A 23,842-nucleotide genomic window follows, 5' to 3' on the forward strand; every position below is an offset into this window, starting at 1 on the left:
GTGTTCGTTCACGTCCCCCTCTGGGCTGGGTGGTAGGGTCCACGCGGCGCCGTGCGGACGGACGGGGTGGGGGTCCGGCCCGCCTCTCCCCCCTCGCGCCCCTCCCCGCCGCGCTTGGGCGGTGGTAGGGGCCCGCTCCGCCCCTCGTCACCCCCCCCCTCCCCCCCGGCGGCGGCGCGGGTGGTGCGTCCCGGCAGCAGCCGCGTCCCGGCCGGCGCCCGCCCCCTCCGCCTTGTCATTGATGTTGTTGTTTTTGTCGCAGGAGCCGGAGGCGAGGCCGGGGCCGCCGCTGCCGCCGCCTGTGGCCGCCGCCGCCGCCGCAGCGGGGCTCGGGCCGGCGCCAGGCATGTCGGTGTGCGGGGAAGCGGTGGGCGCCGGCTCCCTGCCCAGCGAGCTGGTGGTCCACATCTTCTCCTTCCTGGCGGGCCCCGACCGGCTGCGGGCCTCGGCCGCCTGCTCGCACTGGCGGGAGTGCCTCTTCTACCCGGCCCTCTGGCCGCGCCTCCGCCTCAGCCTCCGCGTCTCGCCGGCCGAGCGCCCGCGCCTCGAGTTCCTCATGCGCAAGTGCGGCTGGTTCGTCCGCGAGCTGCGCGTACAGTTCGCCGCCGACAACTACCCCAGTGGCGGAGGGGGGGCGGCGGCGGGCGAGGGCGCCGCGGCGGCGGGCGACGGGGAGGCGCCGCCGCTGTGCCCGCGCTGGCTCGACCTGCTGAGGACCTACCTGGAGCTGGTGCTGTGTGTCCTGAGCAGCGTCCGCAACAACAGGTACCGCCGCCGGGCCGGGCCCGGGCGGGGGGGGAGAGGGCCGCGCCGCGCCTCGCCTCGCCTCGCCTCGCCTCGCCTCGCCCGGCGGGAGCGTGAGGGGAGGCGGCAGGCGGAGCCCTGCAGCCCCCCTGGGGCGCGCGGGGCAGGCGGCCGGCCGGCCCGTCCTCTTTGGCGGGCGGGAGCGACGCCCGCTGCCGGCAACGGCGCCTGCGGGTGACTCGCGCCGGCCGGTTCCTGCTGGGGCTGCGCCTCCGGAGCCCGGCGGGGCGGGGGGGAGAGCCGCGCAGCCGGCTCGGGTGACTCGGTGGATGGTTCTGCGGCTGCGAGTTGAGCAGAAACGGAGACGCGCGGCTTTAAACTGCCTCGTTTTTATCGTAGCCTGTAGTTGGATGGGGAATATAAACGCAGGCGTTTAGTTGGCAAGCGGCTAGTCAATATGCAAAACAGATAGAGCTGCAATAATAAAAACTCCTTCGTCCTCTTGAAGGGAGGGGGGACGCAGCTCAAATGGAGCAAGTGAGAGCTGGGAGCTTGAATTTGGTTCTCGCTTGAAAATAGAAGCCTTACTACGCACGGGCTTTAGACATCTTATGCGTGATTGAAAAATAATTAACGTCATGAAAAATTAGTAGGGGGGTTAAAATCACAGCACCGGTATTTTTCTGGAGGGAGAGGGATGGAGTGCTGCCCCCCAAAAATACTTCCACTTTTCCAGCTGTGAGGGTTTTTTGCCGTTGGGAAGCTGAGCTTTCATGCCAACTCTCGTGTTACCTGCTAAGCTGAGATTTGAGTCAGTTTTAACTAGGAAGAGTTTTTCATGTTTGTTTATTGAAAAAATACTTCAGCCGTAGGAATTCCTTCACCAAATTGAATTTGAATCATAGAAACCTTTTCCTATGGTTTGGACTTAAGATGTATTTAGATCCTGCTTTTTCACAGACTTAGTTTGGCAGGTTAGATCATTCCTCAGGTTGGAGTTCTTTAAAATGAAAATACTTGCATTCTCTTTACCATATGTGGGTGTGATCAAGACAAATATCTTTAAAAAAAGATAATAATCAGGTATCCTAATATATGGCCTCTAGTCAGCACCTAGGGCAGGAAAGCAAGGACATTAGGTTATGATGTGTTTGGAAAGCCATGCAGATTTTAGGATAGGAAATGGTTAATGTTATTTTGCCTCTGTGTGCATATAGCTTTGCCTATCAAGAAAAAAAAAAAAGCTGCAAGTATTTCACGGTATATTTAGGATAAATTAAACGTTGTGTATGGCCTTTGGAAGACCGTCTGCAGCTGAATCACGGTCTGGACACTGTCCCTCTTTGATTCCAGAGGGATTAGAGAGTAGTTTGAGGCCTTCCTTGCTTCTTTATTTTGAATTGGAGCAAGAGAACTTTAAATGTAATTCCTCGTTGGTTGGAGTTGAATGCAAAAGTGGTGTGTGAAGTCTCACTTTCAGTTCCTCTGCTCTGTTGTGCCCAGCAGGTACTTCCTGTGGTGCAACTGCGATGGTTGAGAGTTAGAAACCTTACTTCTGGAAACGGCTAGTTGGTCCCAGCTCACCTTTATCTTAATTTATTTCTTGCCCTGTGAATCCTCGGTGTGGAAATCATGATCGTCTGTCTTGATCAGTCTTCTCTTGCCTTTAAGGAGCTTTCAGTTAACTGTTGAATCTTTGGGAAATCCAGCTAGTGTCGTAAGTGGAAAAATCATCATTGGTGATAGAAAAAAGCAATGTTGGTGATTATCTGATCTGAGACAAATAGCACGACGCAGACTTGGAATTTTAAAATAAATAGTATCTGCAGGAGATGTTGCCTGGGGGTTTTGTTGGAAAAACTAGAATGACTTTTTTTTTTTTTTCCTCTCTGTCTCACTAAAGTATGAGGCTGCCAAAATCAAATGCATTGTGAGAAGGCTTTTGGTATGCTTTTTCTTTTGAAAAAGATTCATTCTCCATGGCCTTATCTGAAACTTGTACAAGGACACTTGCTTTCTAAAGTTCTTTTTACAGATTCTGTATGCACAGTGTAGCAGGACTGCAGTAAAATACTATGTAGAAGTAGTTGTTTCTCCAGTACCTGTTCTCTGGTAGATTAGTATAATTTCAGTGGTAAGCCAGAGGTGAAAAGTTACCAACTTCGATAGGATTTTGCATTACTGTACTTTCTTGCTGTCTTCAAATCATTTGCATGCTGCTCCTTTGTTTTGAAATTAATAGCGTATGACTGGGCAACACATGGTACCTGGTTATTACAGCAGGCGCTTTTTTTTTAATGAGCATTTAAAAAATGGGGGGGGGGGGATTTGCATTAAACACTTGACCTTTTATTCAGATTTAGTTTCTGAATAGACTCCTTTTTTCCCTTGAACAGACAAGGTTTTTAGTTTATTTTAATGTGGTTTTTTTCTTGCAGGGTAACTGCCGATAACTGATTAGTCTGCATGTAGGACATTTGTTTTTAGCTCTTTAAGTAGAGTTTTGAGTTGGAAACGAGGTGGGAAGGAACATTAACATGTGCCAAATCGCTGCTTAGTTTTTAGGGTGACCGAATGTCTAAACAGGAGGCATTGTCACCTGCCTGATGCTTAGTTTTGTCTAAGGAATGACCGCAGTCTAGTCACTTTATTTCTCTGCTTCTGTTTATTCATCCGTAACTCAAGGATAATTAATAATTCCTTCTTGTGTTTGCCGTATGTCACTGTACATGGGATAGCTATTGTAATTTCCAAAATAATGGAAACAGCAGTGTTTTTAACTTCTGCAGTGGCTGAATCACTCTAAATGCATTCCTTTTGGAATTAAGTTTAAAACAGGATGGTTCTTTCATAACTCCTGTCAGCCCTTATGATAGCTTTTTGGCAGAGAAGTTCAAAGAACTTCCATCTTACACTTCAGAACTGGGGAGGAAGAAATCTACTTTTGTCAAATGGCATGCTGTTTCTTAACTGTGTAATCTTGTTGTAGGCTTTTAAACCTGTTATTAAACAACACAGTGAGGACCCCCCTCCTTGCAGGAAAAAGAAACATACTTTAGATGGCTCTAGAATTCCTTGAGGATTTACAATACTGCAGGACCTGAGAAAAGCAATGACTAAAAGTAATGCAATTTCTAGATGCTTTCTGGGGTAGAGGAGAATGACGTGTATTTTTGCTAATACAAGCACTTTCTGTACAACCTAAAATTGCCAATTTCTAAGCAAATCAGTGTGTTAAGTCTCTAGAAAAATATTTCAGAGCGACCTTTGCTAATTCTGATGGAATTAAGGAAGTGACTACTTGTCTGCAACTTGCTTTAAAAACAACTGATAATATTTTGACAAGCATTACTGCTGGCGGCCAGTTATCATCCAAAAAGGTATGTTTTAGGTCTGTCCCATATTTGAGGTAGAGCTCAAGTTGCCATAAACTTTATTTTGTGGGTGGCAGCATATTACTCCCAAAATATTGCTTTAATAGCACTGGGACCACGACGAGCTCTAAAATCTAGGATTTATTTAATTAAAAGGTACTAAAGTATAGTTTATAGTGATCTGTAACTTTTCCATGAGCTTTTATGTTTATGACAGTAAATAAAGCAAAATAACAAAGTATATTATTGTTTAAACAGTTGATGTTCTACTCCCTATTAAAAAAAAAAAAAAAAAGGGAGTGGGGCGGGTGGGCATAATGTTCTGCAGCAGCATCAGGGGGGACAATTTGTTTCTTACTGGCTCTTACGAGATCCCAATAATCTGTGCCTTCTCAAATTAATCTTTCAAAACTAAGTTCTGGAAGGCAGATGGGAGGGCCACAAACTTTCTGTGAGTCATTTCAGTGCATACAGCAGCTAATAAGCAACTGCTAATCATTCAGTAGGAAAATTCTGTGTTCTTTTATGTAATGCTGAAATCCCAAAGTACGGTCTCTTCTCTAACTGACTACAAAGGAAGATAGGAAGGTAGCGATTCCCCTCCTCTTTCCCCTGCAGTACATTAATTTGTGTGACTTGTCTGATCTTTGCTGTGGAAATAAAAATGCAGCTTAGAGTAAAACTGTGATATCTTGGTGAAGTATGGTATCTGTCTTGGAGTTGCCAAAAACTGGTGAATTGCTCAAAACAGTAGACTGCATCTGTATTTGAGGTTTTCTAATTACTCTCTTCTATTGGTCTGAGCAGGCAGCTGAAACTGGCAAAAACTAGTAAAATAACACAATATGTGCCTTACCACTTTGTTCATGTTGAATGTAAGCAAGGCCATTTTGTTCTCTTTTCATTGGGTGTTCAAAAAGACCAACCAAAACTAAAGATGGAGCCTAGTAAAAGGCTTATTATTTTCCGTACACTTGTTGAGCTAGTGGAAAATAAATGGTTTAGAAATCCCCCCAAAACACATGTTTTTTCCCCAGCTGTGTGTATGGGTAGTACGTAGGATTAAGATGCCATTATGACTTTTAGCAAAAGGTGACAATTAACTTCTAAATAATTCTATTTAAATAGCAATCACTTTACTAGCTCTCTGAAATAAAGATGTGAGCTGAATGCCGTAGAGATTGTATGACTGCAAACAGTAGCAAAAGTCTAATATTGTGTTGAACTGTGATCAGATTTGTTGATGGTAATAACTGTGCTGTGAATGGAAAAATAATTGGATGTTTTCATTGCTTAAGTTTTGAGGCAGAGAACTTTTCCGTGCGTGTCTGTAGCACATGAAATGGCAGTCAAATAGCTGTAGTAAAAATGCGTGAGATACTAGTAAGTAGTGTTTTATGTGTCCTGTAGTTTGGTGGCTCTAAAATTAATGCTTGCCTACAGTGGCATTCACTGGGGGTATGAGTAGCACGAACAAGACTTTGCGATGTGAATATGCAGGTGATTCACAATTGTTCTGAAGATTGCATTTTGCCTCTTGGCTCTGAGAATTAAGTCACTGAGATCAGAAGATAAAAGCGTAGTTACAGCATTGGCTGTGAACACTGCCTTTACACCAGGTGGAGGTTTCTGCTGCTTTCCCTGTCATACCAGACTATGTCTTACAGCTTTTGAGGAAAGAAGAGCCTGAAATACTCTTGGTGGTGGTGTCAGGGTCTTCATATTTCCCTGCCAAGCTTATTCTTCAGTATGATCAGGCATTGTCTTAGTCAGATTTATAAGAATATTGCGCATGTGGTCAGGGCTCCATTTATATTAATGTATCATCAGTATAGTAGTCCTGTACTTAAAAGTTTAAATATTAAATTGTTATAATTTCTGAAACAGTTGTAAAATCTAGGTATTTTGCCCCAGTGTTTGTCTGACTCAATACGAAGCTTGTGGATCTTGCTATTAAGTTGTTGTTCACCTATAGAATAAAAGTAGCAGGTGGAACAGTGGATAGACTTCTAGTGTATGGTTATTGAATACAGGAACTTCCAAACAGGTAAATTATGATTTCTGGTAGATACCAATTACAGGCTGCAATTCATACTTAAAAAATGTAAAACTTGACTACTTGATACTGTTTTTTTCCCCTCTCCTCTTGGTAGAATATCAGCTCATACTGTGGAAGTAGTGAACTGGCACCAGAGCTTCCCTATGCTTCGAGCATTGTAACTGTATTGCATTTTCCTCAAAACTGATCTGAAATATTAGCATATGATTTGTAAGCCAGCAGAAATAAGGATTTATGTGACTCACTTAATTGTCAGCTACAGGTTAATTGACATCTACCATTTAAGGTGAATTTAACTCATGCATCCATTTGTGATGAAACTGGAGTTTCTGCCATGTTAATTATCAAGTGCAGACTAGTCCTTGCATGCTAGGAGTAAATCTAATTTACAGCATGTATAAATAAAAAAATGTTGACCCAAAACTTAGTCAGTTAAAAAAATAAAAATCTTACAAGTAAATGCCACACAGCTACTCTAAAACTGCAGTCATTTTTGTATATCTTGCTTGGTCTTTTTTAGGAATAGAAAAGATGCAAGTCAGAGAAATAAACTGTACTAGGGAAAGGAAAACTGACTGTCTAGCACACTGAGTCATGTCCAGCATGAACTTAAAGGTTCTCCTTTCACTTCTTTTTTGGTATCCCTTCTAAAAGTTAAAATTGTGTGTCATGGTGGATCACTAATCCTCTTCTGGTCACTGATGGGAAATTTTAGAACAGATTCCCCTACTTTAATACAACAGAAATTAGACACTGATTAGGGTGTGGGGAGCTTTTGCTTTTCCTGTCTGAGGTTTGTGTTGCCTCGATTGTGGCAGGTTTGGGCTCCCATTCGTAACCTAGCTGCAGTACATAAGTGCTCAGACAGGGTTGTTTGTGGTTGCATTCTAGTTGGGCATTAAATGCAGTGTTAAATGTTAAAAGGAACAGGTATTTGATGTTTTCATCTGTGACGCTTAACACACATGTTCCAAGGATTAAAAAACTGCATGAACGCACTGCTAAAAGTTTTCTTCATGGTGCTGGCCTGCTGAAAATACTCCTATGGTGACTGAAAACTGGCATTTGCTTTTACAGCTGGATTCAGCGGTTTGTGTAGTCTTCTTCCCCTTTATACTTCAGTCTCATTTTCTGTAGTTGCATGTGTGCCTGTATTCCAGGACAGTAGGATGTTTCCCAAAAAAGACTACGTGTTCCATTTAATAATGTGTTCTTATTGCCTGTGTTTGTCTTATCCAGAAGGATTTCTCACAATGTTTTAATTTTGTGTACAGATTGCTTTTTATTTTGTCGTTTCATAGGAACCTCCAGAAGTTAAGTCTCTTTGGGGATATAAGCATTCTGCAGCAACATGGAAGTATATCAAATACATACCTCGGTAAGGTTGACCCTGATGGCAAGAAGATTAAGCAGTAAGTTATATTTGTAAATTATCGAATACATTAAAATAATAAAAACAGATAACAGAACACAGATTTTCATGCCTGAAATACATGACTGAGAAAGCTTTAAGTTTTTTAATAGTATGAGAATCTAAAACTGAGCTGATTTCTGTTCCTACTGTTTACATGAAGTAGTCTGGGTTTGTGGCTTTTTCTTTTTCCCTTCTCAGCAGGGTGAGAATCCTTTCTTTCCTCTTTTCATTGTGTTCTAGAAACAATATTATGTTAATGGCACAAAAGGGGGAGGAGGGATGGGGAGTTGTTACCAGCACCTCTACTATTGCTGTACATGAAAAAATTAGAAAAGGAAGTAGTCTGTTGTATTTCACAAGAATTGAGAACATGTAGCAAGTAAACTTGAAAGAGAACATGAACACAAACAACTTATTTCAAGTTGCATCTCAAAACTAGGTATTTGCAGAATTCCTGGAAGATCATAGCTCACAATGTGCTTGTTTAGTTCAGAGTTGTATTTTAGCTTGCCTTAATTACATTACCATACAGTCCTTCAATGTTTATAATCAGAATAGCTAGTTGTTCTTCTTTGGAAAAGGTTAATTACTATGTAAAAAGCTACTGACTTCTGGAATAAATTACCACAGAGGGATTGATGCTAAGTTAACTATTTTAGCAGTTTTGCTAAAACTTTCCATGTAGATAAAGCCTGAATACCATCTTTTTAATTTGCGTCAGTTTAAACATCTTTCTCCCAGTAGCTTGGGAGTGGAATGAGTACAGCCACTCTAGATCTTTACTATTATTTCTTTAGAGTGGTTTTAGAACTAGTGTAGGTATATTATCAGGTCAATGTATGTATGTGAACACAACCATTGAACTAAATGTTTGGTCCTGAGGTAAATTTGCAAAACAGTGCAAATATAGATGTGTGTCACATACTGTGTCTTTGTCATCCATTATGCTTAGAATGCAGAACTTAGAGCAATTTGGGATTCTATTTAACATATGTACTGTAGTGCTGTGTGCAGGTAAAAGATCCTTTTTTTTCATATCCGTTGTTGTGGAAACATAAATATATAATCAAACCTTTGCCAAGGGGCTTGAAGAGAGCCATCTAAGCAGATGTTTACTCAGCTGAGTGCATGGTTAAACTTTTCTTCAAACAAATAACAAAAATAAGTGTGCACATTTCAGAGCCATAAACCATTCAAAACTCATTATCTAATTTGAAGTTAGTCTTTTTGGTGAATATTGACCTTTGCACACTTTGGAATGAGCAAGTAAATGCTACCTCTTGTTTGGTTTTGGTGTTTGATTTTTTTTTTTTTTTTTCCTAGAATAAAACAACATATTTGGGACCTGCTAGTCCTTTTCTAAATTAAAGGGAAGCTGGCAGTGTTTTATTCGGTGTTCTCAAGTTCATCAGCACTAGCAGCAGATTTACTTCAGAAAGTAAATCTTTATGGCTCCTTAGTCTTGTCTTTTGCACTTGGGATTTGCATCAGGTAACCTGCAAAACACGGATACTGATAACTAATGCTGAAAAATATTGAGCAGCCTTTGGAGACAGTGTTGTTGGTAGCTGAGGATTTTTGGAACCCATATGGTGATAAACCTTACTAGCTGTTTCAGGAACTTCCTGCAATTAAAGCAGTTAGGGGAGAAAATGTGACAATTCTTAAGTCCGTAGCATTGAGCTGGGTGTAGCAGGCTGTGGGTGAAATCTCAGCTAGCACAGAACCATTAGGATGCTTCCCCAGGTTAAGACTAAGGGTTGTTCTGAGGGAGAGGAGGCTTTGAATGGTGTTTTCAAAAAATGTACTTTTGCAGTGGTCAGCATGGGTTTGTATTGCTGGTTCTTTTTCTGTATAGCATATGTGTCCCTGGTTACTTTCTGAAATTCTCTTTACAACTTAGTTCATTACTGTTGGGAAGCTCAGTGTACACAATACATTTGTCTTGAGTTGAACAAAAGGCAGTTGTTTAAAATTTTGGCTTTCTGAAATCTGCTTCCCATGATTGATCTGATCTGTGTGGTTCAGATAGTTTGGTTTCCCAAAGAACCAGTTTAGCCTCTGTTATTAAACAAAACATCTTGATTGATAGTCTTTAATTAAACAAATAGGCTCCATATGGACCTTAGTAATATGTTTGTTTCCTGTCCAGGGCCAGTGATGTGCTTCAGTACTTATGGGTCAGGACTGTTTTTTGGGCTTAAACAGTAACTCAGCCTGTCTAGTCAGGCTTTGGTGTGTCCTCTGGCTGAAAGCACCATTTGGGGCATTAGTTGTGAAAGTAATTTATTTTGAGTTTTTTATTTTTAAATAGTTTGTTCCAGTATGATCATTTGTAGGTTTCAGGTTGATGGTGAGCATCCCATAATTGCTGCTTACAGGGAGCAAAGGGGACTGATAAAGTACACTTGTTGAGGTATCACTAGGTTATGTTACTTTCTTGCATGTGCTGAGCTCTGCTTGTATTTTGTGTTATAATTACTAAACCATGCTTAAACGCTTTATAAGCGACTTTAAGATAACTGTGTGTAAGTTAGGATAAATGTTGTACTACATTCTAGGCAGTTGAAGTAAAAGTTAGTATGATAATCAAGTAGGTGTTAATTCCCAAGAATTCACTTAATGTGTCTAAATTTTTAGAACACAGTTCAAACTATTTTTGCAAATTCCAGTTAGATGCAGTCTATTTAGGAAAAATAGGATGTGCGCAAGAATTTGCAGGGGAGGAAAAACCCCTGTTATGGTGTTTGAAAAATTTATTTGAAATATGTGAAAACTAATGGCATATGGTTTATATTGTGCTTCCTGTCTGGCCTTACATAAAGCAGGTATTAAAAACAATCCAGAAGTGATCACTATTAAATATTCTCTATTGACATGTTTGATATCTTTTTATTAAATTGGCAAAGATCTGGAGGAAGGTGGCTGGACAGTTTTCTTAGGACCTACAAATTGGTAGACTATCAGCACAAATCTAAATACTTGTATAAATACTTAAGTGCTAGCACTAAAAAGTTGATGTGTAGGTAGCATTAAATAAGTATCTGTCTTTTTTTAAAAATTTAGTGCAATTCCCACAGGGGAGGAAACCCGCCCTACAGCTGCAGAGTTCTTTGTCATGTTTCTTTTAAGTTGTGTGAGCACTAGCACAATACTCTTCTAAGCTTAGATGTTTAAGTTGTGTCAGAAGCACAACTTAAAGAGATTTTTAGTGCAGTGAGCTATATAGATGGTAGTATTCTACTGAGCATCTCAAAATTGATTTGTCATCTTTTCAGTTGTTCTGTAGAATCTTACAAGCACTATTAAGATTGACTACTTGGACTATTACAAAAGAAATTCTACCATTGCTGCAACCATTACAGCACCTTTTGTAGATTTTTATGGTGAGAGGGGTGAGGGAAGAGTCCCTTCATTGGAATACATTAGAGAGGTTCCTGTGATAGAACCTTTTTTTGGGGGGAGATTGTCAGAGAATCTGCCTTCATTTAAGCATTGGCAGGAATAATTGTGAAACAAACATTGCCAGGATCAAACAGGGCTCATCTGAACTGTAGAAGAATTTAGGATTAAAATAGCATAGCAAAACTATATTATCTGTGACTCTTGACCTGTTTAAAACTGTGTTTAATTTGTGTCGCAGTTGCCAGTCCTCAGTTTAAAAAAAAATATTCAGAGAAGATCTGGAAAAACTGAAGTCTTTAAACCTGATGACTATACTAGGCAAAACCTTGGGAACTATTCTGAGGTGTATAATAGATAAATACAATGACCACACCAACTTTTCCACTTACAAAGAGAAGTCAGGCCTTGCAAACCCAGTACATTGTTAGGAGAAGGAAGAAAGCACATGCAGGCAAAGGAGAGGATGAATAAGTGTTTGCAGAGGGAGAGGATGAATAAGGATTGCTCTTTTAACTTTCTTTCAACAGAAGGATTATGGGGAATCAAAGGTAGTAGGTGACAGGTTCAAAGCAAGCAAGAAGAGAGGGGAATTGCACTGCAGAGTTCTTTATTATTGGACATTACAGTTGCTGAAAGCTTACTTGGCTCAAAGAGGAGCCTGGATAAATTTGTAGAACTGAGGTCCCTGAGGGTTACTAAATGTAGAAAGCCACCTCTGGGTCAGGAGGTCTGAGTTACAAATTTCTGGAAACTAAGGACATATGTGCTTTACTTATTCTGTCGCACTTCTTAAGGCATTAGTGTTTCTCTGCTGTCAGTCAGGGTACTGGGCTAAATAAGCCTTTAATTTTGCCTGGACTTTATCTTGATTAAAGATATGTGCATGAGAATAGTAACTTTGTAAAATTGTTTTGCTTAGATGTATAAAGTATACAGATATCCATAACAATAAAGGAAAAAGTGATTCTTGCAAAACATTACCTGATTTGAGGCACAAAGATTTCTCCTGATTTTGTACTGGAGGTGTTTACATCTTATTTCTTGGCATTTCAAGCCTGGCTTGACTGCTTCCCTTAAATGCTGTTCTTTCCTTCTGGCTGACCAGGGTTTGAGATGAAACTCTCATCTACACGTGTCCTAGAATGTATGTGCTCAAAGAACATTTGTCATTTGGGCAGGAGAACTCTTTTGGCCTTAGCAGCTGTGGGATGAAGACTGGAAAAATACTTAACTTGGAGAAAGCTTGTAGAGTTTGACTGTACTATTTGAATTTAGTGTTCAAAATCTTATCTGAAAATGCTTCTGTTGCCTTCCAGAATTAAATATCTAACTTAAAGAACATCCCTTCATTAAAAAAAATAAAGGGGTAGGAGAGGTGGCATGCATCAGAAGTGGTGTATAGTAATCATGCAGTGTAGTAAATGGCATGAGGATTCTGGCAGTGCCAGAATCACCTGGCACTGATAATCTGAAATTGAAATGTTACCAGGTCCAGGTTGTTTTGGTAGAACTTAAACCTGTTGACACCTGAAAATCCAGTTAGCTGAACATTTGGAATTATTTAAAGGATCTTCTTACATGTTTGTTCTTTACCCTTTAATGAGCGAAGTCAAGCAAGTAATTTCAGATCATTCTAACTTATGCTCAAAGTCAAGTTTCTGCAGCCTTTCACTGAAAATGACAGGTTTTTTCCATATTGAATTTGCAGTTCTGGAGAGGGTAGCCAATATGAGAAGCTGTTTTTAAAAACAAGAACTCTGTTTTAAAAGCATTACAGGTTTTCTTATTTGCATAACCTTAAAATATATGTGGGAGGGTGTTAAATACATGCTGAGAAATACATGAATTGAAGGTTCATAGTGTGCCACTCTTTTTGAAAGACAAAGTACATAATTTTCTCAAGATAGTTTATTTTAACCTTTTAAGTGCGGTGAAGGTTAAATTGCTGTGGGAGGTCTGCAGAGTCAAGTTCTAATATTTGTAGTTCACAAGAACCGTAATAATAGCACCTTCCTGCAGAATAAGGCCATCAATGAAAGAAGAATAATTCTCAAATAAAAAAAAAATAGAATGGTATGCAATTGGTAAGACTAAACCATGTTTAATAGGATCATTGTCTGTTTTGTTTACTTGCAGAATACAACAGCTGTTTGAAGAGATATTAGGCAATAGCAGGCAATTGAAATGGCTGTCTTGTGGGTTTATGCTGCAAATAGTAACTCCCACATCATTGTCCTCCTTATCAAATCCCATAGCCAACAGCATGGAACATCTGAGCTTATTGGACAACCACATCCCTGGTAATACCACTCTTATCACTGCAGTTGAATTGGAGCGCTTTGTGAATCTGCGTTCGCTCGCTTTGGATTTCTGTGATTTTACAGCTGAAATGGCAAGAGTCCTGGCTGACAGCAACCATGTGCCTTTGCATCGACTGTCTCTCCTGGTCCACAGTGTTTCCATAATGCACAAGTCATTGGACAGTATGCCAGAAGACGAGAATTGGAAGGCGCTGACTCGGAACAGCACTAATCTTCGGGTCTATATAATGGCTTTCGATGTCAAGAGTGATGATATGCTAAGGATTCTTAAGCCCAGTATCCCCCTAGAGAGGATTCATTTTGACAGCTACATCACTTGTGTTTCAGGGGCTGTTGTTGACCTCATATCCAGGCAGTATGACAAGTTCCTCACTCATTTTATACTAATGAATGATGTGATAGATATGTCTGGCTTCCCAGATCTTAGTGACAACCGGAATGAAGATCCACTTGTCTTATTAGCCTGGAGGTGCACAAGACTGTCTCTCCTAGCTGTTCATGGTAGGTAATACATTGCATGGGCATAGTATGTGACTTTGAAATACAACACTTCAGCCTTTCTGATCATAATGTGCTTTAGTGGAGTGCTGTTCAAGAGTCTGCTGCACAGCTGCTATACATGCTGTTGTACCTTATACTGGTATTTTCATGTTTGAAAATAGGAAGGCATTTATTGTCTATGAGTTCTAAACATACTTGTAGCTTAATAACTTCTGTTGAGAAGTCACATAGGATTTTATTAGACCGTTCACAGAAACAAGGATAACTAAGAACCGAGCATTCCAGGAGGCTTATCCTGAAAGTGGTCTGCCCTGTGCAAGTTCCACCAAGTGGCTGGTTATGTGAATGTGAACACTGAAAACATTTGCTGTTTTACTGTGAGCTCATATGCTGGCAATATTAGATGATTGTGCTTCCTGTTTGTAAATAACACGGGTTAAGTGCCCCAAGGCTGAGGGGAGGAAGTCTGTTTCCAGTTTGGTAGGACTTTGCCAGCAGATGAAGACTGAAAAATACAATGTGGAGGAGGTTGCCTCACCGAGTGCATTGGTTTCACCGGTAATACCAGAGCTAGGTTTATCCCACCTATTTATTTGCCATATAATTGCAAATTAAAAGAAAAAAGTGTGTATTTTTATTCAGCTCTGTCATCAGTACAGTACTGACTAGAATTTACAGTTGTTTGGCAAATTTTAAGGCTACTGAAACTGAAATAGTGCAAAATAGTTCTTTTTGTTTGTGCCGGAATCAGCTTACCAAGACCAAGTTTGCCGATACGTGAAGGAGTTAAGTGATGACTGTGTATTGTGTTGCATAAGAATGAATGCATTTCCTCAGACTGCATGGGGGAGTAAATCTCCAGTCATTCAGCACAAACAGCAGAGAACATCAGCAGTATTCAGATTTCCATTGGTTAAATTCAGAAGGTCCTGCTGTATTTGCTAGAAAAAAATTTTCCACTGTCTTCTATTGAAAAATCATTGCGGGGGGAGGGAATCAATTCAGCTGCCTCTCCTTTATAGTTTCCAGGTCTGAGAGATTTTGGATACTTGCAGGTGACCTTACCACTCTAAATGTGGATTTTAGCAGTTTCTTTTAACATTTGGATACAAGTTTGAGGACCTTTAAAACAAACAAACAAAAACCCAACCCACCCCCCCATCCCCCCTGAGGTGTTACCTTAAATTATCCTCCTACTGCAGGGAAGTCCTTTATCTAAACTTAAAAAGATGGTAAAATATCTGAAGCTAGTGTGTCTAATGTCAGTGCATGTCTATTCAGTAGAAGGTATTGGTCTGTGCAGAGCATTGGGAAAGCAAATGGCTTCTACAGTTCTGTCTAGCAAACAGTTGTTGCCGCATCTTCTTTGGAGAGATGCTGTGTATACCTGGGGGAGAGCATGGCCAAATATCACCCTTGCTCTGACGTTGGGATTCAGATTCTCTTCCCCTTCTTTTCTCCCCTCCTTGCAGCTGAAGCTAGTTAAGCTGCTTATAAATGCCTCCTGGTCTTTTTTAAGCTGTGAATATGACTGCTCTGGTACTATAGCTTAAGCATCTTTCTTCTGGAGTAGCAACTGTGAGAAGAACATGACTAGGAAGAAAGATACAGAATGCTGTGATGCTTCAGTACAGCATCTTAGCCTCATGCTTGTATTTTCTGAGGTTTACCAAATAATGGTTTCTGGCTCCACTTGTCATATTCTTCATGATACTATCAAGCTTCCTTTAGGAAAAAATGGTGGGTTTGTTCAAGGTGCCATAATTCACTTTATATGTAAGTGCTCAGGTTTCTTCTCCTGTTTCCTGAAGTGGTTGTTACTTGGTTTCCAATACTCTTTTTTTGTTTGTTTTCCTTCTTTTGCTATTCATTTGCTCTGAAAAAGGCTTTAATTTAGTAGTTTTGGCTGCCACTTGTCACTGACCAAAAGAGGAGAGGAAAAACATACCTTAAGGACACTCTTTTCCTGGGCTGCCTTGAGATTCTCTTCTGTCTTTTCTGGGAAGTAGTATGATCTTTCCACCAGGGTAGCATCTTCAGGAGCAGAGGAGAGCTGATTGAAGGATATTAAATACATCCTTGCAGAATGAAGGAAGGGTGTGAAGAGTGTGTGGTCATTTGGGATGGGATGGAGACAGTAGGATAATCAGAGTGGTATGATCTGGCACTGTGAATAAAAAGCACAGCCCATCTATGGGGGTTGAAGTTTGTTGGTTTGTTTTTTTTTTTCCCCCCATTCCTCTACGAGAAGGACACTTCATGTGGATTTTCAAGACTTTGTGTTGTAAGCATACTGTGTTACCTAAGAGATGCTCAGTTTTGTTCTGTCCATGAGCAAAACTAAAGTTGAAATTTTTACTAGCAAGGAAAAACAAATTATGGTGCTGCCCATGGTGAATTTGTTGTTCAGTGATACTTGTGGTAAAGTGAGCATTCCCTCTTACCTCTGAATACTTCAGCTGGGCAGAGCTTTTTGGCTGCTGGAAGGTTACTGAGAAACTTCAGGCAAAACTTTTGAAAGGATTGTTAATTTAAAATGAGATTAGGTTGAGAATAAGATGGTTGTTCCATCTGACCTTGAAAAGTTACAGCAAAAGCCATACACCTGAACCACAAGGATGGTACAGGGGACTTAACCGCAGTCTTTGTTCCCTTTATTCTTGCACTTTCTGTCAAGGATTTCTTTAGTAAATTCCTTTACGATCAAGATAACTGGAAGGTGTTGCGAGCTCCTTCAAATCCTGATAGGGGAGTGTCATTGCACGGGTGGAATTTTCCATTGGGTTTAATGTCTTACAGCCTTATTGACAGGTTCATCTTCTGTTGACAGTTGTGCTGGTGGTGAAGTATCAGCAGATGAAAATTGTGGCAATTCGTGCATTCCTAATGGTTAATATACCAGAAATGAGCCATACAGATGTGTTCAGGCTTCTTTATGGAAAACCTACCCTGAGCAACGTATTTACAGGAAACCTTAGAGACAAAGAGTAGGAAAAAGTAAACAGAATGAAACATTCTCCTTTCTTAATTACTTTAACATCAGTTTTCTTAATTCTTTAACTAGCTGTCTTATTTTGATACATTATGATGTAGAGGATGTTAAGTGCATTGTTGAAGACCAAACCACAGTTAGTTTTTATTTCTCAGCAGCTTAACTTTCCCAGTTCAGATACTGTGCAAACTGCAGCCTTACTTGGACTCTTAAGTGGGTATCTCACCAAGAGGCTTAGCACCTGTGAGAATGACGATGAAGGCAGAAATGAGCCTTTCATTTTGCAATAGAAGGGCTGACTTGGCAGAGCTCCCAGAAGGGGAAGTTCCTAGATCATCTGTGGCTTCCATCTGAATAAGGAGGAGCTCAGCATTTGCCTTAGCCAGGGTACAGAAATCTAACAGGTAACTGGGGAGTAGGTGCTTTTAAAGAGGGATGCCAATATACAATAATGGGAAGAGAGGGAAGCTTTGTAATTATGTTTATTTTCAGATAGAATAACAAGATATATGTAGATTTTTTTTTTTTTTTTTTTTAATACTGGTGTGTCTTATTTCCTGGAGAGGCTTCTGGTTTATGCGTGTTGGGTTTTTTTGTTAGTTTGTTTTATTTGGGGGTTGGTTGTTTGTTTGTTTTAAGTCTACCTCTAATGCAACAAAAGCAAACTTGAGATTTTTTTTTTCCTAGCACAAGCACAGTTTTAAAACAGTCCTTTTATACATTCGCTTAAAATAATTGATTACTCACTTTTTTCATTCTATTTATTTATATTATGAAGTAGGTCATAGGAGGTCTGAAATTGTAGATATAACTTAACTTGAGTAAAGAAGTCCACTTTTCTACAAATGGTGAAAAGATTGGTCAAACTACCTGAAATATTTTTGATACTTCCTTATTCAGAATATAAAATGGGGTTTTACCACTTGCAACCAAAAAAAAAAAAAAAAAGGCTGTAGGGGGGGTTCTGCCAGATGGAAGATTATAAAATAGATTGGGAAGGATGTTGAGAGGGTCTGGTATTAAGTACTTCAGTAAAAAAATGGCTTGTAGCAAAATGACAGAGCAACTTACTTTTTTTTTTTTTCCCCTGTAGGTTACACAGTTTGGGCTCATAATCTTATAGCAATTGCTCGTCTTCGTGGCTCTGACCTGAAAGTTCTGGAAGTCACAGAAGAAAGCATTGATTTTGACCAAGGAGAACTGGCTGATCAGGATGTGGATCCAGTACACAATCTCATTGAGCAAGTATCTCTTGGATTGGGTCGACCTTGGCATGCAGTCATGGACATAGAGCTGCTCAGTGTCTTCACTGAGCCAACCCGTCACTTTTACAGAGAGATGCAAAGCTTCAGTGAAGGCATTTAGCTCCTTATTTACAATTCCTGTGGTTACATATGCAAGTAGGGTCCTATTATGTTTTTTTCAGTAGCGTGAATTAACCCCTTTTGTGCTGTGTTTAATCAGTATTAGCTATATAGAGTTATATATGTGTATTCTACTTCTTGATCAAAGAACGTAGTCGGGTATTGGTTTAGAAGCTGAAAGTGGCAGTGTTTAGGGTTTTCACGGTTAATGGACTTGTCTACCAAACCTTACAGAGATACAGCCAAAGGCTGTCTGAGGTTGCCGGCTAACTTTACTTTTATTAACTGCATTTTGAATGATTTTACTGTTATATCGGAGTTCTGTGCTCAGGAGCCAACTCTTTTTAATACCCATATCCATAGCCCAGTGGATTTCTGTGCTGTCATTGTGTGCTTAATCTGGTAGCATGCTACTTAATAATAGGCTTAAAGGAAGAGAAGTCTATCCAGGGCTGCTCATTTTAAGACTCTCACCTTGCTTTATTTCACATGTGGATTCTGAAGCATGACTTAACTACCATTCTCAGCTTTTCTCAGCTGTTAAGCGGTGGTGTGAAACACTAGCTTTTCAGGTACTTGCACTTACAGACTCACTCCATAAGCTGTAGTCTTTTGGGTTCTTTGCAAACTCCTCTTCGTTTATTCTCATGTTCTGTCATCTTCCTTAAAAGTTAGCTTTGGGCCAAAGTTTAAAAGAAAAAAAGCAAGAATGTGCACTCTGATGAGGTAAAAACATAACAGTGAAGACTTCAATACAAAGGTATACACCTGCAAACAAACATTAGTCGTGAAATCCCTAGCAACCAAGTCACTGGATTTTCTCTGTCAGCGCCTGTGTCAGCTGCCAAAGAATAGATTAAAAACGAAGAAGTGCCCACATGCTGGCAGGGGCAGGCCAACTTTTGGCCAGCCAGATACTGCTAGATTGTAATATATAAGGTCGAATTTCGACCTGTGGTACACAGCTGTGCTGTGGCTCAGTCAGCAACCTCAGAACTCTTAACAAACATGCACCTGTTTCACTGTGAATAGTGAATGTAAAGGAAGGAAAGGAAACAAATACAAAGCTTGTTCTATCACAGGTATGAGCTGCTATGATGCATGAAGAACATTCCATGAAGTATGTTTTAAAATCTTGTTATATCTGAGAGGCTTTAAAAGCCGACTTAACTGTTTCAGGGCAACCGCGGTACAGACGTGGTCTCTGTGAGACTTCCACCTGACCCCAGTTTTAAGTGGTACGAATGTTGTGCATTTAATGTTTAAAGGACAGTCTGCAATAATAAAGTAAGTGGCCAACGTGGGTGCCCAGCAGTGCTGAGACCTGGCTGCTATATTGTAAGCTTTGGAAAACACAATTTATGCAACAGATGTCCAGATATGATTCTATTTATGGAAAAAGTTTATATGTGTTTTACAAATGGTTTTACCATCTTATATTAAAATGACCTTTTGACAGGTGTGCGCTGTTTTGTCTCCAGTGAGCACATACCATGCGGATTTTATATGTACATCAGTAGAGTGAATCCACTGGCACAGTGTGTGTATATGCCAGATGTGGTGAGATTTTATCTTATAAATGTGATCAGATTAAAAAAAAAAACCTCCTGACAGAAAATGTAAGGAAACCAGCTGAATGTTTGAATTGATGACTGATGTTGTATGGTTTATGTTAAATGTATATTCTTTTAATCAATGAATAAAGCATTAAAAATTGATTGCTGTATAAAACATTTTATTGTATCAGCATGGAGATTTTTAGAATTAAAATGCAACATCGTTCATAAGCTGTGTGTAACTGGTAGCTCCCATTGTGTTTAGGTCAGCAAAAGACTCTAAAATAAGTCGTACAGTAATTTTTTTAAATTTGGCTGAATTTTGTCAACATTTTGGGGGGGTGGAGGAAGGGGAAGGATGCTTTGCTAAAGATCAGACTATCGGACCAGTTAGCACAAACAGTATATCATGATATGACTTATTAGACTGATACAGTAAACTGTGGATTGTAGAATATAGAAGACTATTTTTGAGAAATTCCTGCATCCATTGCAATTGCTTAAATCAAAATCTAATATGTGCTCAAGAAAAATGTGTAGTACTTCTTTGGTGTCCCACTATTAAATAGATTATGAATACCTGCAATGCTTCAGTTTGACATTTTATCTGTACTCAAAAGTACGTAGCTGTGCATTCTGAATGAAGACTGCAAATGTCTGGTAAGCTGTCGAAGAGCTGCCATGCCCTGCAATGGCTGATTGTGCTGTGAGAATTGGCGGAGTGGCTGTTCAGTGTGTGCGTGCCAAGCACAGATTTAATTTGAGCTTTTGAACTTCATTTTATGATGGTCCAAACCCCTATCAAGCGTGAGAATTGCACTGCTTGTTGTTTAAGCAGTCTCCTAGATCTTCTGGATTTGGTAAGAAAGATCATTTACCACCTTACTGAAGAGATGCTGTGGGTAATAAATACAGTTACAGCTTTTCATGTTCCCGTAAAGTGAAATAAAGGGACTTGGTCTCAGCGCCTTTCAGGGCTCAGCCTCAGGAGGGAGGTTTATGTAGCAGTTAAATCTGACAGTGACTGTTAGCATCATCTGGACCTTAAATTTGGTTGTAAAGTGGTCAAGATTTCTGGCTTTTTCTGTGCGACTTCCTGAAGCAAATGCTGCATCCTCTGGTTTAAACAGTTGCAGGGTGTGCATTTTCCCTCTGCAGATTACTGTGTTTCTGTGGATAACTGCTTGCCTTAATGCAGTTGGGAAGTAACTTGTTTACCTTTCTGTTATATAAACAAGGTTCTCTTTTTAGTCTAACCTGTTTTCTGCTCTGTTTTTAATTAACTTAATCTTGAAAGATAAGATGAGGAGCCGGAGAAACAGGTCACTTGATGATGGTAGATGTGTAGTCCTTTTTGTTTACTGCAGTTATAGCCACAATGTTTAATATAAGTTGTATCAATGGATGTCTGTTGTTAGTGCTCCAGGTCTGATTTTTTTTTGTTTTCACAGTCTGAAGTCTAATCACTGCTATGGCTCGTGTTCCAGGTATGAAGTCAATGTACTTAAAACAAACCAACTACTATAATCTTTCTTAACTTTACAAGTAGTAAGTCCAGTAAGGCATGAGTGTGTGGTGAAACCCATACCTTGAACAGTGTTGGAGAAATACACCTCTGATTGATTGTTGTATTGTCTTAGAAATAAATAAAAGTTGGTTTTGTTGTTTGTATTTTTAGCAATAATCTGAATTAGTGATACCAAGATCAAGGGTTTCAAGCTGAAGCAATCTGAAATCGAGTGTTAGGAAACTTAAGTCCTAATGTGGAAAGTGCACTTGCATTTGGAGTGGGACCTTACAGACTGTGTGAAATTGCTTTGAGCTTGGATAATCCCAAATGGGATTTTAAATTTTTTTTGTTTCTCTTTGTTTCCTAAAGAGACAGCAGTGTCAAGTTAGTCTTGCTGCATTCTAGATTTAGCAGCAGGATCTTGGAACACAAGCCCTCAATTGTTAAAACTGGATTGCATTTTCTTTTGGGGGAGGAACAGGGACTTCCCTACATACGCACTTGTGTGACCCTTCTCAGTTAAACATAACTAGGTAAGTACATCTGTTGGGTTACTACACCCTGTTCATACTGCAAAAATCTGAGCTTGTTTTTAAATTGCTTGTCTGCAAATCAAATGTTGGGCTATTACTGGGGAAAAAAAATGTCTGAAATCATTCCATTCACTCTGTGGGATGATCTAATCCATGCTTGTCCTGCATTATCTTAGTCCAGCTAACTTTTGTTTTGGCTGCAGCTTCCAGTATCATTGCTGGGCATAGAGTAGATTGTTTTGGTGGAGGAAGAATTTTTTGCAGACAACTTAGTTACAAGCTAGAACAACTATTTAATCCACACAGAAAATACTGTATTTTCTTGGAAAATAGTTACATTCATAAGTAAGTAGTTTGCAATCGTTAAGGTGAGTTGGAAGGAAAAAAAACGGGGGGGGGGGGCTCCTATGGTGGCAGCATTATCAAACTAAGGACTTCTGTGCTGTCCACTGGCTCTACGTACAGAGGTAGTTGACAGTTGGCAGTTCTGGTTCTACAACTGATATCAAGGGCAAAGGTAAAACTGAATAGTTTCTTTTAGAATCTGGTGAAGTCTTTCAGGAAAACTTAGAGCCCTTTAGAAGGCAAGTAATTGGCTAAAAATGATGCAACAGCTGAATTAAGCTAAAACGTAGTTAAAACAATTTAACATGGATTATGCTTTAAAATGTCTGTTGTCAGAATTTGTTGCTGAATAGCTCAGGTACAAAGGCTTATCTAAACGCCTTTGAGGACTAAACTAGAAATAGAAAGGAGAATAAAGAAGTTGCAGGAGTGAGCCCTGGAAGAGTTCTGCAGCTGAAATAAGCCTAGGTGGAAGTAACGGAGTAGTGAGCTACAGAAAAAAAAAGCTCTCTTGGCAGACTTGACCTAAGCATTACAAAAAAAGCAGGCTGGAGGTTTTTTTGGTAACTTCTAATTATGTGGTGTGGTGGCTGCATTTATATTAAAGGCTGAAACTGTTCTCTGTGTGTGTGTGTGGGCAGAGAACAGGGGAAAGGCAGTTCAACTGCCCACTGCTGCTACTGCCAGTGAGGGCTTGTCTAGAAACAGTCTCCTCCTTTATCTTAAAGGGTCCTGTACCAAATTACTGCATTGTGAGTAATTATATGGTTTTCAAGTTGAAGCCAAACTGTCAGAACAGCCACCAGCTTCTAGCAGAAGTCTTTAGATTGTATGATAGTCAGTGAAAACGGAGCTAGGCTCTGTCCTGATCTAGCAGGGCATCGGAATGCCCACCTGTGCCCTGATAAGTGCACTGTGATGGCTGCTACCACAAGGGAAGAACCAAATGGTAACTTGATGTGAAAAGGTGAATGAGTCAACATACTAAATGCTTTTATAGGCAACAAAATCATTAATGGTCTAGCTCGCCACCTCTTTTGTATTTTTTTATTTCTCCTTTTTTGCAAAGCCTAGCAATCACTACAAACTGTTCATGGACACAATTCATGTCTAAAATCATGTTTGTTTGGGTTTTTTAAATGTTTGCCACAACAGCAAGTTCTCTGTTGTTTTTTTTGGTTAAGTGTATTTGGTATACTTGCTTCTTTGCTTGCCAGACAAAAAAGAAATTCTACCTTGCATTGCAGTTTTAATTATCTGTACAAGGTGTTGGGATAAGATTTCCCCACTGATAAATCCTGAGTAGTCTCTGAAGTTAGAGTTGAAGGAATGGGGAAGTGTTTTTTTTCTCCCACCCAGCTTCCCAAATGCCATGTTGAGACAGTAAAAAAACTTAGTAATAGTTTGCTGCAAGGTTCTGGTGGTGCTGAAGCATCACATAGCTATGACTCCTGTCAATGCCATCAAAAAACCCATACACACATCTTCAATAAAACACTACCCCCCACACTATCAGTTTTGAAGAGTGAGGGGAGAGTTGCTCTGTGTTTCCACTTCCAGTTCCCTCCCACTGTAGTGGTAGGACTAACTGCTATTCTGCAAAGCTGGGACAGCTCTAAGATTACGTATGAGGTCATTAACAGAGTATGTATGTAGTAGGGAATGATAGTAATTCCTCTTCACTTCAACTGCTTCTATAGTACTATGTTAACAGTGACATTGCC

At 40.2% G+C, this 23,842-nt stretch overlaps 1 protein-coding gene across 2 annotated transcripts; it reads left to right on the forward strand.

The window, feature by feature from the left end:
• Positions 1-145: 145 nt before the first annotated feature.
• Positions 146-20,316, forward strand: FBXO33 (F-box protein 33). 2 transcript variants are annotated; one of them, XM_030042464.2, is made up of 4 exons: positions 146-765; positions 7,479-7,589; positions 13,133-13,818; positions 17,904-20,316. In XM_030042464.2, exons 1-4 carry the CDS (start codon positions 242-244, stop codon positions 18,173-18,175), a joined length of 1,593 nt encoding a protein of 530 aa, XP_029898324.1. In that variant the 5' UTR covers positions 146-241; the 3' UTR covers positions 18,176-20,316. The 2 variants fall into 2 exon arrangements, with proteins under 2 accessions (XP_029898324.1, XP_040984467.1); XM_041128533.1 differs by having other exon boundaries at positions 7,479-7,555; positions 13,252-13,818.
• The last annotated feature ends 3,526 nt before the right edge of the window (positions 20,317-23,842 follow it).

The sequence above is a fragment of the Aquila chrysaetos genome, chromosome 2 (genome assembly GCF_900496995.4).
Source record: "Aquila chrysaetos chrysaetos chromosome 2, bAquChr1.4, whole genome shotgun sequence".
In the NCBI taxonomy this organism is placed as follows: Eukaryota; Metazoa; Chordata; class Aves; order Accipitriformes; family Accipitridae; genus Aquila; species Aquila chrysaetos.

Coding starts and splice junctions, on each gene's coding strand:
- FBXO33 (XM_030042464.2), top strand. CDS start 242: ATGTTGTTGTTTTTGTCGCAGGAGCCGGAGGCGAGGCCGGGGCCGCCG. Junction 766..7,478: donor AGCAGCGTCCGCAACAACAG/GTACCGCCGCCG, acceptor GTCGTTTCATAG/GAACCTCCAGAAGTTAAGTC. Junction 7,590..13,132: donor GATGGCAAGAAGATTAAGCA/GTAAGTTATATT, acceptor GTTTACTTGCAG/AATACAACAGCTGTTTGAAG.